This window comes from Onychostruthus taczanowskii, unplaced genomic scaffold (genome assembly GCF_017590055.1).
Source record: "Onychostruthus taczanowskii isolate IOZ18803 unplaced genomic scaffold, ASM1759005v1 scaffold2, whole genome shotgun sequence".
NCBI classification, from domain to species: Eukaryota; Metazoa; Chordata; class Aves; order Passeriformes; family Passeridae; genus Onychostruthus; species Onychostruthus taczanowskii.
This window is the reverse complement of record NW_024499239.1, coordinates 18,106,423-18,124,802: the sequence shown is the minus strand read 5'-3', so window position 1 is coordinate 18,124,802 and position 18,380 is coordinate 18,106,423. Positions and strand designations below refer to the sequence as shown.

Below are 18,380 nucleotides of genomic sequence, written 5' to 3'. Positions count from 1 at the left end.
CTGATAATATTGCTAGGTGCTCTCTTCTTTCACTAGAAACATGAACAATGGTTCTCTATTCACATATTTGATGTCAGTTTTAAAACCTATGATATTCCAGAAGGCACCTATTTTCTAGGCTAAAGAGTTTTAAGTCCTTTGAGGTCTTTGGACCATCCCTGACTCCATTATTGTACACGAAAAGTGCACACTTTTCATCTAAGCTCTCTTTAGTGAACAGTAGTATCTGCTTACCAGCATGGTCTGCTCAGTCACCCTCAAGTGTAGTAGTCTGCCACAGATGGCGTTCTATTCTGTTGTCTTTCTTATATTTATACACTCAGTTAAGGCTAAATAACATCAAAATATTCTGGAAGATGTGATAGTACCTATTTGATGCCTTCTTGGAAATAAGAAATGCAAGCAGAAAACACTCATCTGTAGAAATATCCTTACTAATGCTGACTTGTTCTCTCTCACATGTTATATTGATAGCTACGACTTATGTTTTTGAGGTTTTGAGAAAGCTGGAATGTCATAAAACTGCTTCTCATTTTTTTTAGAGACCCAATGTCATGTGATTATGCCCAAGCTAGGATTCGCTACTCATTTTGCATTCTATATGAAATCAATAGATAAGACATGACATAGTCCACCAGCATAAAATTGGCCCAAGCAAAAATTAAGTTTGGGTAAAACAACACAATATATCTAAAAATCTGGTTGAATGTCTGTAAATTAACCTCTTCCTGAACTCCTTATAGATTATTTTTAGTTTTGGAGGATGTTTGTAACATGCTTTTTCTCTCTTGACTTTTCCCAATTCCACACCTATGCCCTGTGTTTTCAGCAGCAAGAATCTAGCAAGGGTATTTTTAGACACTTCCTTGTGAGATGGGTTTTAGCTGGACTTTCAAAGAGGCTGTAATGGAGAGAGGCCATAGGAACACTAATACCTGAGGACATTTAATTTTCATTAGGGAAAGCAGTGATTGTTGCATCAATTAACGTCTCCATGTGAGCTAAGTGAGAGAGAGCAGCGGAAAGCAAGAGGAATGCAGTGATATGCATTTTTATTTTATTATTTTATATTTTATTTCTTCTGAAGGTTAATGAGTTTTTCAGATTTTCAAACTTAAAAGAAACTGCTTCAATTGATATTTTTCAAATATGAAAACAGCAGGACACAGATTTTCCTTATTCCTCTTCCATGTGGAGATTGTTGTATGATGCAAATCAAAATTAGAGGGGTACAGAATTTTACCTCTCAGCTAATTACACAGCAACAGCATGGAGCACAGAGCTGCAAAGTGTTTGATGGGTTCAAGCCATATGTACAGCAGCAGTGGGCTGGGCAGAGCTATCACAAATACCTGCTGGGAGGGTTGTCTGAAGTTGAAATATGAAATGTGGTGTTGCTCTGCATAAATATTCAATGCAAGTAATTAAATAATCAACACTTAATAGATCAACACTAAAAACCATGGTGAAAGTGACCTATGGGAAAATTATGTCTAAAAATCCCTTAAACTTTTTATTGTCTTCTTGACCTACAGTAGCCAGGTAATTTGGGAGGATTGGGAATGCATGCTGACCTTCTTATGAACAGAGAGAGAGAAAAAAAGAATGAAAAATTATGACAGTATAGAAGAACTTGATTGGTGTGGTAGGAGTAAGAATTTCTCCTAATGTTCCAGTAAGAACTTCTCAAGTGCATATTAAGATCCTCAGCAGAATCAGTAGGAGGTTCTCTTACCCTGAAGCAGTAGCTTTGCAGAAGTCCTTTATACATATATGTTGGCATCTTTGCATAGTATTTCCATATAAATAAGTTGCCAAATAAGCTTGCTAGGACACTCAATAAAGTATAAGGGATTTTAAAATGTCTGCCCAAACTACAACAGGCATACTCAGGGACCTCCCATGCCATCAATGCACATGTTTTTGACAGAGAATATTTTTCTTTCTTGTTGGAGCTTTGACTTTTTTTGTTGTTGGGTTTTTTTGTAGTTTAGGTCTGCAACGGCCACTTCTAATGCCAAATATCAAAGCATATAAGACCTGTAGAGACAACCCACATGGACACTGTACCTACCACTGCCTTCTGTAACTGCCACTGGTCCTCATCTTGGCACAGGGAGGATCCCTTCTGCAGGGTGTGCTGCTCTCTCAGCTCCTGGAGCGAGCTCTTCTTTCTGGACAGGCGCATGCGCGCCAGGGCTGCCATCCCCGCTCTTCGCAAGGTTAACCTTCTGAGCACTGAGCACAGCAGAAGCTGCTGCTTTTGCAATATATAGCTAACAGACCTGTAAAAAGGACCATTAAAAATCCATCAGTGAAGCTGCTTTCACACCTGTGTTCAGCAGAGCTGCTGCTTAAAGGTGACAAGAGTTATTCTTCACTCTGTGCAACGTCTTTTTGTACAAAGCATGCCTTGGAAAGCTGCTCAGGTGTAAGGAATGGGTACTGCTGTGTTACACCTCTAGTTCTGTCACACTGAAGTTAAATTAAAATGAAAACAGAAATAAAATAGCTAAATTACCATCTATATGTTGGTGGAACGAAAACTTTATCTCGCAGAAAATGCAACTCCACTGTGCCATAGGGAGTGCAGAGAGAGGCTGGTTCAAGACTAGGAGCCCCTCACAAACACAGCAGATGCTCACAAAGCACACCAGCGACAGATCATATATTTTTTCTAATATCCAGGAGTCATGATATGTCTATTTTTAAAATTTGCATTTGATACCATGACAAAAAACAAAGACCAATTGCCTCTCTATCTGAAGGAGCTAATAATCCCTCAACACTGCTTTCCACAGTTTAATGAACACAAGTTTTTATCTAGGCATGCAACAGTGAAGTTTTACCCCACTGCTCAGGGATGAAACCATGCTTACTCATCACTGAGGCATCCTAGTCTGCTCACGACACCTTGCATTATCTTCTCTTGTTTCTCAGACAGGTGCTTTTGCATCACAGCAGACAGAGCATATTCTGTTATCCAGAGCTAAAAGCAGGGAAAAGAATTACAAATATAAGATACTCTGATTTCAGCCAGTCATTGCATAAAGAAACAATGGTTTCTTTTGCTAGAAAAATCATCCCTTGCTTTCAAAAACAAACTCATGCTGAATTAAAATTATTCTACTTAGGAATATTTTTTTCAATTATCAGTCTTAAACAAAACTCACTGAAAAGAAGTTTGGACTGGTTTGGATCAGCCCTGAACTGTCTTTCCTACAGATTTTTCGGTTTCAGCAACAGAGGAGCAAGGAAAAAAAACAATATGGCATAAAATACTGCACTGACTCTTATCAGCAGGATACAGTAGGCTTTTTATTTGTTTTTTTTCTTTTCACCAGTAGAGAATATAGTTTTTATTTTCACTGAACAAAATACAGGTATCATCTTCCATCACACTTCTGTCACAGTAAACAGTGCTAATAGTTGGAAATGGAAATTAAATGATTAGGTAAATACATGGACTGCAAGTTTACAGCTCCTTACAGCTCCATTTAGATTGAAGAATTTAATCTTTAAATAAATTTTGATGGATTTGCCATTGGACTGTAAACTTTTGGTGATATGGAGTTAAGATTTTATTTAGTATGTTGCCAGTATTCAAGGAATAGTAAGCCATAAGCTGAAATATTTGCAAGGCTCCAACTCTTACTGTAAGATGAAGAGTATATTTTAGGCTACTGACAGATAAATAAAAGGAGGCTACCTGCAGGTTACCTGTCCAGAGCCTGACAACAGCTGAGCCGAGCCTGGGCCAGCTGAGCTGAGCTGAGCTGAGCTAAAAGGAAGCAGCAGAATGGTTGGAAAAGTGGCAGCGACCTGCAGGACCAGTGCTGAGCTGAGCTGAGCTGAGCTGAGCTGAGCTGAGCTGAGCTGAGCTGAGCTGAGCTGAGCTGAGCTGAGCTGAGCTGAGCTGAGCTGAGCTGAGCTGAGCTGAGCTAAAAGGAGCAACAGAATGGTTGGAAAAGTGGCAGTGACCTGCAGGACCAGCGCAGCTGGGCAGGAGAAACAGCAACACCTGTGCAGGACTGAGCCCAGCAGAGCAGCAGCACAGGGGGTTTATTTGTCACTGGCTTCCATTGTTTCAGGATGGGGGGTGTGGGAAATGTTAGCCATGGGAGTTCATTGCCATCCTGCCTTTGTTCCTGCTGGCCACATAGGTAGGGAGTGGGAATGGTCTTCGTATCACCTTTGTCTGGGGAACCAAGTGGACTCAACCTACAGGGAGCATCTGCCATCTGTTTGTTTTTTCCCAGTGGTGAACTCCTTTTTGCTGGGTAAAACACTTTCTCTTTTTGTACACCTTTGCTATTAATATTGCTGTTGTTATTGTGAATTTCTTACTCCGTGGCTTTGTGCTTTCAATAAATTGTTATCTAAACCCATAATCTCAGATTTTGCCACTCCCTTACCGGAACAGGCAGGGGAAAGGGAGTGGCGCAGCAGCACAGGGGGTTTATTTGTCACTGGCTTCCATTGTTTCAGGATGGGGGGTGTGGGAAATGTTAGCCATGGGAGTTCATTGCCATCCTGCCTTTGTTCCTGCTGGCCACATAGGTAGGGAGTGGGAATGGTCTTCGTATCACCTTTGTCTGGGGAACCAAGTGGACTCAACCTACAGGGAGCATCTGCCATCTGTTTGTTTTTTCCCAGTGGTGAACTCCTTTTTGCTGGGTAAAACACTTTCTCTTTTTGTACACCTTTGCTATTAATATTGCTGTTGTTATTGTGAATTTCTTACTCCGTGGCTTTGTGCTTTCAATAAATTGTTATCTCAACCCATAGTCTCCGATTTTGCCACTCCCTTACCGGAACGGGCAGGAGAAAGGGAGTGGTTCATTTGCAGTTTAGTTTCCATCTGGTGCTAAAGCCAGCACAAATGTATACTTGCACAATTGTTAGTGTTAGAAATTAGGAGTGATACTGGGCCTCTCTGCTGTATATGAGTTTTTTCATTGGGAAGCAGTGATCTGTGGAGGAGAGAGGTTTTCTCTGTGAACACAGAATGAACTCCCCTGGGAAGTGCAGAGAACATCAGAAACTTCATTCTGGCTTCAAAATAAAAATGTATTTCTTTCATGGCCAGTGCCTTCTCTGTGGAATACACAGTGACACATCTAACTGACCTCTCTCCGTGTAGAAAACCTTACCAAAACACATGTTCCTGAGCAGGATGCCTGACAAGGATGGGAGGGCAGGCAGTCAACAACAAGTGGCACATGGGAAGAATGCAGCTGAGCATGAGAAGCACAGCCCAAAAGACTGCATGGCACTGGAGACCCACCAGGCTGCTCTTGGCAAGAGCCTCAGATGTAGCTGTGTAGCCAGAACTCAACTGATTTGACTCTAGGTGAGTCTGATAATCACAGAGCACAGCTGAGCACAGTGTCTTCTCTGACTGCATGCTGCAAGCATCAAATTAAGGTCTATCAGATCTTCAGGTATCATCATGACAGATGGCAAAGACTTGCTTGAAGTAATAATTGTTATCAGCATTTCCCTTTAGCAGCTCTGTGGATTTAGCTCCTGGTGTTTCACACCTCTCTGCACATGCCTTGTAGATCCATCACATTGTGTACTTTAATGTCTCTTTCAGCAGTTCAAAGAAAGTCTGAAAACGACCTTTTACTTTCCAGAAGTAATTTTATTTCCAGTGAGAGACTGGCTGTGGTTCAGCTGTGGGTTTCCATCATTTTTGGAGACCTGATTATTTACTGAGAAGTTGCTCTTGAAGGGCAAGTCAAACAGCATTAAGGTATAAATCACCAAGAGACAGAACACCTTCAGGAGATTATACCTGAATTGCAGTTGGAATGGTAAATGATATAATATTGCAGCCAAGAACCCAAAATATAGTATCTTGCTTGCTATCAGTATATCCTATCCAAAAGTATATACCATCACTGTCAGTGATAACAATGAAAGTGATTCTTGCAGTTGTTCTTTACTTCCGCTTACGAAGAAACAGCCTAGTTCTGCAGTAGTGAGGAGTTCCTTATAAAGAATGAGTAACCTTTTCCATTAAGAGTGCATTTGAGGTAGTCCATATGCACAATTTATAAAATGACTCTGCACCTCCCTGAGACCAATGGGAAACTGAGAATACAGCAGAAATTCCTCCAGCACACAGTTATTAAACTGAACACTAAAAGTACCTCAGCCATGTAAGTAGTAAGAGAACAAGAGGAAAGGAGGGGGAATCATAACACATTTATGATGAGAGGATGAATAAGGAAGATTGAGAATTAGACCAAATACTAAACAGTGTTTCATCTCAAAGAGGTCATTAGGAAGATGTTCAAGATAGAAAGGATCAGCTGGAATAAACAGGATATTTTATGTTTAATTGGAAACAACACCTAGGCAGCTCACTAGGATGGGCTTGCAGAGTTGGGTATTTTCCACCTCCAAATTACTTGAAACCTCACACAGAGAGGCAGAAATGTGACAGCAAAGATTCTCTGGGAATGCTGAGGCTGCTGGCATGCGGTTGGAAAACCAGCAAAACAGAAACAACTACTTCCTCAGGCCAGGTGGCAGGGTCAGGCTTTGTGCTTGCAACAATACTCCACTGCTGGGTCAAGTCACCAGGCACGTCTCCAAGCTTTCCTGTTCTTGGGAACAGCCTTACTTTGCTCAGAGATAGGTTGTATGGAGGGGACAAACTCATGCTCCTGCACAAATCTAGGCGCTGGAATGGAGCTCAAGCTCTCTGATCCCTGCATTCAACCAGTAAAACCAGTGACAAAATTATGGTAAATGAGGGAGTAAAGCTCTAAGGAATGTCTGGCTTCTTGGAGTGTTATTCCAATTGCTACGAAAAAATTAACCAGAGAAAGTGATAAAATGCCCACCCTGTCAAAACTGGTAAGCAGGTGCCAGTTCAACTTTCTGGGTGACAAGCAATTATGTGGGAATGGATGGAAATCTCATCTCATTTTTATTCTGTAGGCTTCCAAATGTTTTGCTTCTCAGTCACAGATCCATTACTTCTGAAGCACTGCTAAAGTTAAAGATTACTATCTGGCAATAAAGGCGAGTAATATGCCTCTCCTTTCTGTTTTGACATCTTTAGCACAGATTATTCAGGGAATGAAAGGAAAGTGATTTCTCTGTCTCGGCCTGTAGATGGGGTGCGATGCACACGACTGCCACGTGAGTCTCAGCCTGGTGCAGGAGGCTGCTCCCTGGAACTGCTCTCTACAGAAATCATGAATTAGGGACTATGTGGGAAAATGCTCAAAATTTATTTTCATTAGTCATTTATTCCCATTTGCCTCACTCATATCTTCAAGCCTACAAGGCAGTTATATATGAAACTGATTTTTTTCTTTTTAGTTGTAAAAGTGTTTCTTTTCACCCAAAGGACATCATATTCCAGAAATGTGCTACGAAAGATCATTAAAAAAAAAAAAAAAAAGGTGATTCAAGTAAAAGGGAAAAATGTCTTTTAGAGCCACTTTGAAAAGCACACATAAATACCCTGGTGAAAAGTCTTCTGGTGTTAAGACTTCCCAAGCCTGAAAAGCAGGTGACTCTGTAACTCCCAGCATAGCACATTTATCAAGAGGCAAATGAAAGACACACCTCCTGCTGCAAAATGCCTGACAATTTAAAAGGCCTGTCAATATGACTGTTGATTTATGGATCTTTTGTCAAACCCAGAACTCTAACATCTATGGGCTCTTCCAAATGACATAATCATCTGGCACAAGTGTCCAACATCTCTTCTTCTTAGGGTGGAAACCAAGTGTTCCTTTTTGTAGGATGCAAGTGTCAGCTTATTGCCTAAATGTTCATGCTGCTGTTTTATAGTACGAGCCTAGCTTTGGTGGAATAGCTATCTCCCTGCATGCTCTCTTTGGAGACAAAGCAGTTCAAATCCCTTCCAAAAAGCCACAAGCATTGAGTTAAAAAAAGGTACTTAGGCTCCTGCACAAAATATTGTTTTGAGAACACATAAGATTAATTTCTCACAAAGAGAAACTCTTATCTCTTCTTGGAATTTATCCTGCAGAATCACTTGTCCTTAGGACAGCTCTGTCTGCCACTCAGGAAGTTTTTGTATTGAATAAAGCCCAGCTGCAGTGCTAGTGAGTCAGAGACCAATGGGAGAGCTCTGTCACGGCTAAGTTAATTCCTCTATAGCTCTGTGTCTCAGTAATTACCGTTAATGATGTCAGAAAACCCTTTATTTTTGGGGGTTTTTTTCCAGCTAGAAAGTCATCTGCTTTACATTATGCATGCCAAGGTACACAAAGTGATAGAAAGCCAATTTTCTAATTTAAATAACCTATGCTTGGGCATGATCAGAACACTTGAATTCACATACAATGAATCCATCACACAGTGCTGCCCAAAGACCTATTATCTAACAGCTGAGTACTGGAGATGAACTAATCCTTTAAATCCTTTGAGAAAAATTCCCAGGGTATGGTTTCTGCACTAAACAGTGTGCCCAATGATAGCAACAGAGGAATGTACAAACAACATTTTTGGGCCAAAACATCAGACTTGAGATGTCCCCCCTCTGTGGTGAGTCTCTTGTTTTTTAGATACATCCCCTGCAGCCCTGAACAATGGCTGAGGTTCAATGGGGCAATGAGGTTCAAAGGGCCACAGCAGAGCTGCCCTAATGTGCACTCTGACATGACATTATTCACAAGTTGCACACCAGAACCTCCTGCTTCTCTGTGTTTTTTAGTGACAGTGAATCCCGCCACATTGCTTAAGGCTCTGTGCGCTGCAAGATGTGCTTGTAGTTCACCTACCAGACCAGGCTGCTCGGGCCATGCACATACAAGGACAGGCAATTTGTGCACCCTTGATGAATGTGAAAATCAACAGCAATGTTTAAACTTGACAACTCAGGTATTCTAATCTAAGCCTTGATAAAAAGGGGCAAAATCATTTTTTAAAAAATTGAGGTCAGGCATTGTTTCAATAATCACCAAATGTACAGGTATCAAACACTAAATGCCAGCCAACAGTCCTGGAAAATACAAATGTAACTGAGCATGTGAGCAGACCCACTGGCATCAGTGGTTGGTCCCAAGCACAGTTTAGTTTAGTTTGCTAAATAGCCCTGTGACACCAAATCAGAAAAACAGAATTGTTTTTCAAAACAGGTCAGTTATAATAATGAAAATAGAAAAAGATCAGCAAGGTACCTGTTCCATAACTCCAGATCAAGGAAAATATAGAAGAAAAAAGGAAATGTCTCAACATTTTCAATGAAAAAATTTACTTTTGTATTGCCAAGGGTGTTCTAAAGCCACTGGTTAGCAAACAACTCTACCAGATTTAGTAGGGAGCCCACAGTTTCTTGAATCACAGTGTTTTACAGCAGAATCCTAAATGTGAGTGGGTGAAAAAGTTGAACACCTTAATGCAGTTTGCAATATTTAGGAACTTGCTTAGTACCTCATTAACAATGTATTGGATTCTCTAGGCACTTTGGAGAATGAGGGCAAGGGAAAGTATGATTCTGCCAGTGTTAAAGAAATCTGCCAACCTTTTTTTTAAGAAGCTCCAATTACTCTATACATTGCAGCACACACTTAACATTTAGGAAAGGACACACCTTTGATTAGAGACGGTCTTCTTTGACTAAGCTGTGTTAGAAGCAGTGTTAACAGAGACAGAGCACTGCATGAATAAATTGAAGGCATGTTTGAGCCCCAGTCTGATGCTAAAGACACCTGTCAGCATTTATTCTTGTTTTCTTCTCTGGAGTCAATGCCCCTATGGTGGGCACACACAGAGCAGGAAAACTGGATGTGTTTTTTTATCTTTGCAGAGTAGAGTAAGCTTATAAAAGTACGTATCATATGTTTCCAGTTATTACGGTATTAATACATAAAAATTAGTAAGAAATATTTATTATTTCAAGGCTTCCATGCCTGTAAACTGTATTTATATGTACCCTCTCCAAACAGACCTGGTGAAGGTTTTTTTGAAGTGTTTCTGTAGATGCCAACAGTTGAGGACATCAGAGAGCAGCCTTGCCAGAGAGTGTTTATGTGCTGACAAAGCTGTCAAACACTGTGGACAGATGTTCAGTAATTACTCTCTGACTCCTCTATGCAAGCCTACATGCACAGCATACATATTCACTCCATGCTGCAGATAAAACTGCTCCTCCTCAGCCTAGAGTTGTGTCTGGACCAGGCTATATATTTATACACTAAACACCCCCACAGATAAGTATCTTGATAATTTTTTTCTGTATCCCATTTTTAAGACACTGAGATCTCAAAGCGTAACATGGATCTTACTTCTTTTTCTTGGAGTAGCTGTTCCTGGAAAAGCTTCCAGCGTCTCTGGCGGTGGTTCTCCCATTTCTCCAGCTGAGGGACCAAATTCTCCTGCCATTCCTCTTTCAGAAGCTCACATTCTCTTTCAGAGAGGCTGGTCACTACAGGCAGGGTCTGAAGAAACAGCTCTGTCACCAACTCTGCTAAAGCATGGGAAGCCTTGGAGTACAGCTCCTAACAGAGGCACAGAGAGGGACAGAGAGAAACAGGTAACAAAGTGAACCCCCAGCCCTTTGGAGCTGTTCCCCTACATGTTCCACGACTGATGCCAGTAAGGGCTGCTGTCCAAATCCTAGAGCTAAAATCCAATGCCACTAAGGCTTGAGTTAAAAAGACAAGGTTTTGTAGATGGAACAACAAAATGTTTTGGTTCAAGCTACACAAGACATTTAAAATGCAACAGTGGCAAGAGCACATGAGACCCTGTGCCCTGACTGTTGCTCACATGTGACTACAGTAGAAAAGAACATCTTGTTTTACTGGCTATGGTGATGTGTTATAAAAACACCTATTTTGAAAGTGGCTGTGGAAACAATCCAGTGTAGCACAACTCGTAGGCACATTTTCTCAGGTGCTGATATGAAATGAATGAAGAAAGAGGGAAGATTAAAAAGGATGGTATGGCTTTTAAATAGACAAAAGTGACATTAGTCATGTCAGTTGTTGGTACTTCAAAATATGACACTCTTCAATGCCTGAAGAATAGAATTATTCAAATTCATCCTGATGCAGAATAGTTTCAAGCCTAGGAAAACAAATATCTTCTGGTGGTTTTAATGAAACTAGTCCCATATGAACAGCTTTAAATTGCTGAGGCTGTTTGTCACATACACAGTGGTGATAGGAGCTGTGTTGGCAAACTGGGTGCCATTTGAGATAATTTCTGGGCGGAAGTGGGGACAGGTAGCTTTCCCAGCTGAAAAGGGAACAAAACCACACAAAAGTGCAAGGACAAGAACTCAGAAATAAAGACCAGAACTTAAGTTGAATAAGAAATATAGTTTTGTGCCCACATTTGGGGTTCATGTAATGTTTTCACATCACTTTTATCTGTTCCATGTTTAGGTTTATAAATACCCTTTGAAGTGATTGATTTCTGCAAAATATTTCAATATTTCTCATTTACTGTACAATATACAAGCTGTGCACTGAGAACTACATTATTATTTTCCTCCTATGATCCCTCTAGGATGCTAATCACCATATTAATTAGCTGTTTCACAAACAATAAATAGCTTAACAGCTCCCTGCAGTAACCTCTTCTTATGGATAAAACTGAGGCACAACACTAAAAAACATGTTCACTACACCTTTGAGATGAGCTGTCTCAGCTCTTTTCACTCCCTTACCTGTTTAAATGAGGCAGGATTTTTAGAATCCAGCTCCCACTGGCTTTCTTTAATTTCAAAGTATTCTGAATTCTTGCAAATTGGACTACAGCTTTTTGAAAATGAGTACTGGGTATAAGTATGAGAATTAGTAGCCAAAGACCCAACATAATATCCAACTTCTGATAATGCTTTTCCCATTTATACTGATTGCTCACAATCTAGACATGACAGTGTCATTAGAGGAACATTTGCTGCACAGGTGCATCCTGTGCTGTAGGATTATTGCCCCTACTCCTTAATTAATCATTTATACCATCCTAATAATCTGTGTAGTTGTGGGCCTGTCTTAGCTTGCCAAAAGCAATGCCAAATGGTTATCTTGAATTCTCTCTTCTGCTGTTATTTTAAAATCCAAGACTCCAAGTTTTCAGATTTAACATAAACTCAAAGCTACTGCACTTCTAATCTACATATCCCACACAACATTTACAGAATAATGGCTCTATCTCTGTAAACCATCTCTCCTCTGAGCTTTACCAGCCTTTCAGGACATATTAATTCTCCTGCCTTTACTGGGTGTTTAGTGATATAAGAATTTCTATTGGGTCTGAAATAGTTCAGAAGGAGTCTAGAGGAGTCTGTGGCATTTCTACAGCAGTAGATCAAAAGATCTCAGGCAGGGTGTTAAGGAATTCTATTCCTTAACAATGGCAGCTAAATCCCTTTTGAACACATTTTGCTTTGGAACTGATAGCATTTCCCTGGCACGCTCACAGCTCTGTTATTATTTGCCACGAAATATTTTGCACAGAACAAAAATATGGTATTTTGTTCCTGGCTGTCAATGACATTTTGTTCTCCCTGTACCCCCTGCACCTTCAAATTATACTGTATGCTTACCTTTGGCACTACCACAGTCAGTGAAGAAAAATGTGATTAGGTCTTGTTCCCACAAAATGACTTATCTCTATCACCTCACTAATGTGACAGTCACAGGGACATCAGAGCCCAGGCAGCCCTTGCATGCCAGACCTGAGGACAGCATGCTGTACCCAGAGGCCACACCACAGGGACAACACAGTGGCCATGCTGTTTAATGCAGCACTTAAAAAATGTGGCAAAATGGCCTTTAAAAATTTGGGAGGGGAACTTCTAAGTCTACATTTAGGAAAGATTGTAGATGTGATTGAATTCTACCCAGCGACTCAAGCTAACAAAATAGTTCAAAACTATTTGTACTCTAAGGAATGTACTTGATTTCAAATTGCAATGAAGTCTGTCTGTGAGCATGGATGGCACACCATGTATTCTAAAAGTTACTTTCCACAGGAAAGAAAAGGAAAATCAGTACTGCTTCCAGGATCTTATTTTTGGACTAGAGCCTCTACAAATATTTTTTACAAGCTTCCTGACATGCCATGTCTTGTTTTTAGAGCTTTGACTTAATGAAATTTATTCAAATTGATTCTATTAATAGAATAGCTGATTGCAGTATTGAATGAACCTGTTTGTAGTACCTGGCAGTCAATCTCAAAGCTTTTAAAAAAATCCCCAGAGAAATACATAAAGAAATACCATGGGGTATACGTGGAAATAAAACGGTCTTAGATTAAAATGCTGAGTGCATCTGAATTTTAAACAAGGCAGTAAATATATAATTTTGTCAAAAACCAGGGGAAATACATAGCTTATCAGATTTCACTCAAAGAACAATATTAATTTTCCCCCTTAAACCTAAAAGTTTAAAAGGTTCCTACATACAGATGAGTGAATGGTGAAATTGTGAAGCACGAAAATGTATTTAGAAAGGCTGATTGTAGTTTATTTTACATGCCAGCCACTGAAAAGTATATATTATCTGAAAGAGGCCACTGCAGAACTATTTGTTAACTTGTGATAGAACATTTTATTGAAGGAATTAAGTATCTGATCAAAGCTGTGGAACACTGTTGAATGTGCCCCCAGAAGCTCAATGGCTAGGACACTTGGTTAGGGGGTAAGAGATTCATCTCCCAAACCATATTGTATCTTAGGAAGGACAGAGATTCAATACTCAGATCACACATCCCATAAATATATCCAAAATTCTGGGGTACTGGACACACACACCACTGGCCACCAGAAGATACTCCACATACACTCAAAAGATACACCACTTGAAACAGGGAAAAGCTGATTGCATGTACTTCTCTCTTCCATGTGAAGAATTCTGGGAAGTCAATTGGAAAATGAAAACCCTACCTGCTTTTAAGCATCCTAACATCAAAAAAGCACAGTGACATTGAAGTAATTCTCAGCACAAGTTAATAAAAAAGCTCCACTGCTTGATTTCCACACATTTAAAATGGAGGTCTATTGAAATTTCAGTCTTGCCCCCTCACTGGTTTTTGATTTATCCAGGAGGCAGTTCCAATCTTCTCTTTTGGTACTCCTTTTTTAGAAATATGCCTTTGTAGATAAGGTTACATCCTTCATGAGATCTAACTATTAGCCAATTGTGAATCTGTATAGTGGTAAAATACATTTTCTAATGCAGTAGGCAAGAGGAAGACTTCAGAATGAAGGCTACCCCTACCAGACATCTCGTATTAGCTTTGACTGAAGCAACCAAAACAAACCTAGTAGTCCCCAAACCCAGAATCAGAATGGGCTCTCATGGTATGAGTTCACAGATTTAATCTATTAGATGATGCTTTATTTTTGGAGTAAGTCACAGGGCAAAAATTTCAAAAGTGAGCTTTTGAGGTAGAGGTCTCTTGATAGGGATTTCCACCTGAGACAAACTGACTGATTCCCACTAAAAAGATGCCAGCTCTTGGTACCCAAAAATGCGGTGCAGCATCACTAACCATATCTCATGTTAACAAAATTACATAAGGAAAGTAACGAAAGACCAAGTCTCAGAGAATCTCTACTTTTTATCTTGTCAAAAATATTTTTCTCCCTTTTACTAACAATAGAAAAAATCAAATGCTTTTCCTCAAACTCACATTTATGTCTACTGCCTTGCCCATTAATAACACTCATGACTTAATAGCTTTTAGTCTAAATTCTTGTGCATTGTATTCCCATGTCAAGCCAAATGAAATAACATTCTGGTGAATGGCTATCAGCAAAGGGGAATCATAAATGACAATAGATGGTGTTTTTATGGTTTTGAAATAAAAGCAGAAGAAAAAGACCTATCTTACCATGTACTACATAATTCCTAGCTGTTAATTGATTTCCTTTGTGCAATCTGCCTGTCTGTTTTCTTAATAATAGCCTTATCCCCCCAACCTCTTCACTTCTCCTTTCCCTACTGAAATACATGGGTAGTTCACACAACAACAACAAAAACAACAAAAAAAAGAGAGGGAACATATTAAAGGTTGGTGACTATCTGATATGTTAAACTTGAGACAGGTGTGACCTAGCCATTAATCTGTTCAAGGGAAACAGAACTGGATATACTGGGGCAGGGAGTGGGGTGGGTGATGTGTTATTGCTGCCATGTAATAGAAAATAATGGTAAAAACAGCACAGAATCCCTTGTACACAGGATCATTCTGCAGACCCTGCTCATGAAAATATTAGGCTGATCCATTCAATTATATTTGCACATTTTTTCCTTCAGTTATGATATACTGTGATAATCAAAATAATTTGCCCTCATTTTTCAACACAGGTTTCAAAAATTAGTTATGGAGCCTGTGTCTAGACACAAGAACTATTCATCTACAACACACTATTTTAATCCAGTAGTGTGGCTGAAAATCCTCCAAATATAACTCATTCATTCACTTCAGGCATCAACAGACTCCACTGACCTTGGTTAAATCATTTTAATTGATTTATTCATGCGTACACAAAACAAACCTACTCAATTATTCTTGCAAACACAGTCAGCTTCCAGATCATTGAATTTTTACATATTTATTCACCAATTTGGATAATTCTTCCATGTACTGTAGCAGTACAGACTTCCCTAGTGCTAGAGGGTTATATAAATCTATCTTGATCTGTTTAAAAGGTGAAAAATGAAAAAAAATGGAAAAGGCATAGAAATTCGACAAGGGCTTAGAAGAGCACTGTGAGAACAAGCTAAGGATCTTCCACAAGGGAGCAGCACTCAGAGGTTAGTAACACCTTTTCTTCTGTCCTGAGAATACTCACTGGTTACCTGTTCAGCCACATGGTGACCTCTTCCTTATATTTTAACATCACCTTTTTCATTGAGATCATGTTTCAGCTTCTGTCAGTTAAGCTTCAGGGAGTGCAGATCTTCTGGAAAGGCAACATCAGGCTTTGCAGTGTTTACACAAGTGCCCAAACTAGCTGGTTCTACAAAGTCCAAACCCAGTGGGGACAGTGGTCTGTAGCACAGAGCTGATGCTGCCATGTGAGGCTTGCTGGTACCCAGCTTGTTAATGCCTGCTTGTTTAACTCTGCTTGAGCTGCAGTCACACAACTGCACTGTGGAGGATCTCAAATGTCTGTCATCTTCCCACTGCTACCTTGCCTTTCCCAATAGCAGCAGCACTTTCTTCCTATGACAAAACTGGAGCAACTAAGTGAAGAGGTGAAGTCCTGCTGCCCATGGAAAGACTTGTGCTTGTACACGCTGCACTTCTGCTCTGGATGTGTGGGGGAGCAGAGAGAGAAGCAAAGGCATTGTGTTTGTGAGATGCATCTCCTTCCTTTAACAGCAAGTCTAGTTTTGCTTTTATGCCCCTGGCTATGGAAAACATGTAAACACTGCACTGTCCTCAGCTGCAGAAGTCAGCACAGCCCCATTTACCTTCAGTGGGGCTATGCTCATTTGTTTTATCTCTTCTTTCTAGCTTACAAGGTATATTCAAAAGGAGCCTCCTCTCTTAAAACAGTTCATAGGATCTGTATTTGGGGTTAAGGGAAGAAAGCGTAGTCACTCATTATATTAAATATCACAGTAAAAATGTTTTATTGCAGAAAAAAAAAAAATCAAACAGATGCCAGTTGCATCAGATTACTTGCAGTTTTTCATGTCTGGCAGTATTTGGGTCTAGTCACAGGAGAGCAGCTGTAATATGGAATAGAATGGCCTAGAGCTTGGTGAACTGGCAGAGTTCAAGTTTGTGCAGTTCTCCTGGCAACCTGGCAATTCCAGAAAAACTTAATTTACCCAAATCAATTTTTCTTTAGTGGGAAAGAAAATTTAGCTTAGTACTGAAAGAAATAGGATTTTCAGTCCTGTCTTAATGTTACTAAAGTAGAGTACACAACAAAGGAAAGCAATATAATTTCATAAATGAGGAGGAACTATGTAGATTAAAAAAAATTGTTTAGTCTCCAGACTTCACATGAATTGAGGAAAGGGATGGAGAAGTTAGTAACTATGGATGATGAACTGAGCACAGTAATATCAAGCAAACATGTTGATTTTTCCTATATTACACAGCTTTGTACATTTAATCTACTCTGATTCACTGGCTTCATTTTTTTATCAAACGAATTTGAAAAAGTGCATGTGGACTACTGCTAATTAAGACTGTATGGGTATATTAGCCATATGTGATAGGGACCACAAGTTTCCACAATATTCTGATCTGGTCATAATTAATCATGACAAGGATCCTGTTGAGCTGAAAGTGATTAGTTCCAGCCTAATTAAAGGTCACTACTGACTATGGTTTTGGGCTTCACCAGACATATTTTTTCTGCACAGACAGAAAATAATTAAAGATGATGCAAAAGCATGAAGCACCTAGAATTTTCCAAATCAGTAACAAAAAGAAGTGTTAAAATATTACTTACACCAAAGGTCTGAACCTATTTCAGGGAACTAACTAGAATAAAAAAATTTCTCTGTGAGAAATGAATGAAAAGATTGTCTTTGGAGATGTCGTCAAGTTCACTTAGAATATTATCATCCAGTGACAGTGCAGAAGAGATAATTATGCCACATTAATGAAATCTCCCTCCTGGCAGTAATAACATTGTATGCTCTCAACATTACTACAACCTTGTCAGCCACCTGGGCAGCATGTTTTGGCAGACCATGCAGGCATTTTCTGACTCATATGAGGTTAGGAAACATAGTATTTTGGAAAGATACTGGAAAAGGCAAGCTGATATGGAAGACTGTCCTGCCTCCATCTTCTGCTTTGTCAGCCCAGCTTTCTGGAGCTGTAATTCCTGGAGGTGATCCTTCCTGCAATTCCCCAGTCTTCCCCAAGGCCTGACACTGTAGTGGGGTTAGACAATCTTCAAAATTAATTTAGCAAATGACATTTATCACTAGAAGTGGCACCTTGTAGAGACCAGCGACAGCCTCTGTGCTCTCACAGTCATCCTCCTCCTCCAGGTCCCACTGTGCTTGCCAGTGTTTCTCCATCAGCTCATGGTAAGCCTAAAAAGAAACACAGTAGGTATATCTAAATAGCAGAAAAGATCTTAATTGTTTCTTGTGATACTTCCCTTTTCTTCCTTGATGCTCTTCCCATGTATCACTACAAGAGTAATTGTTTACCTGGAACCATGACTCAGAGAAAAAAAGGAATATGCCTTACCACTTTAATTTGAGCTTATCCAGTCTTGAGTATAACATTTCTTGGCCTCAGCAATATGGGGTTAAATAATATGTAAATACTACTGGAAAACATGTGAAATGATCTGATTTGAAACCTGCTTTACAGTGTATAAATATCACTACATCACAGCCTTACTATGAGGTGCAGAACAGCCATCTGACATCACCAAGAGACACGTG

At 39.8% G+C, this 18,380-nt stretch overlaps 1 protein-coding gene across 1 annotated transcript in view; it reads right to left on the bottom strand.

Moving 5' to 3' along the window:
* The window catches only part of EVC (EvC ciliary complex subunit 1), a 48,519-nt gene that overhangs the window by 8,370 nt on the left and 21,769 nt on the right, over positions 1-18,380 (bottom strand). The window contains exons 11-14 of the mRNA XM_041403046.1: positions 17,922-18,020; positions 10,281-10,493; positions 2,880-2,989; positions 2,075-2,285 (exon numbers count right to left, since the gene is read on the bottom strand). Coding sequence (XP_041258980.1) covers positions 2,075-2,285; positions 2,880-2,989; positions 10,281-10,493; positions 17,922-18,020 — 633 coding nt within the window. The remainder of the gene's footprint in view (positions 1-2,074; positions 2,286-2,879; positions 2,990-10,280; positions 10,494-17,921; positions 18,021-18,380) is intronic.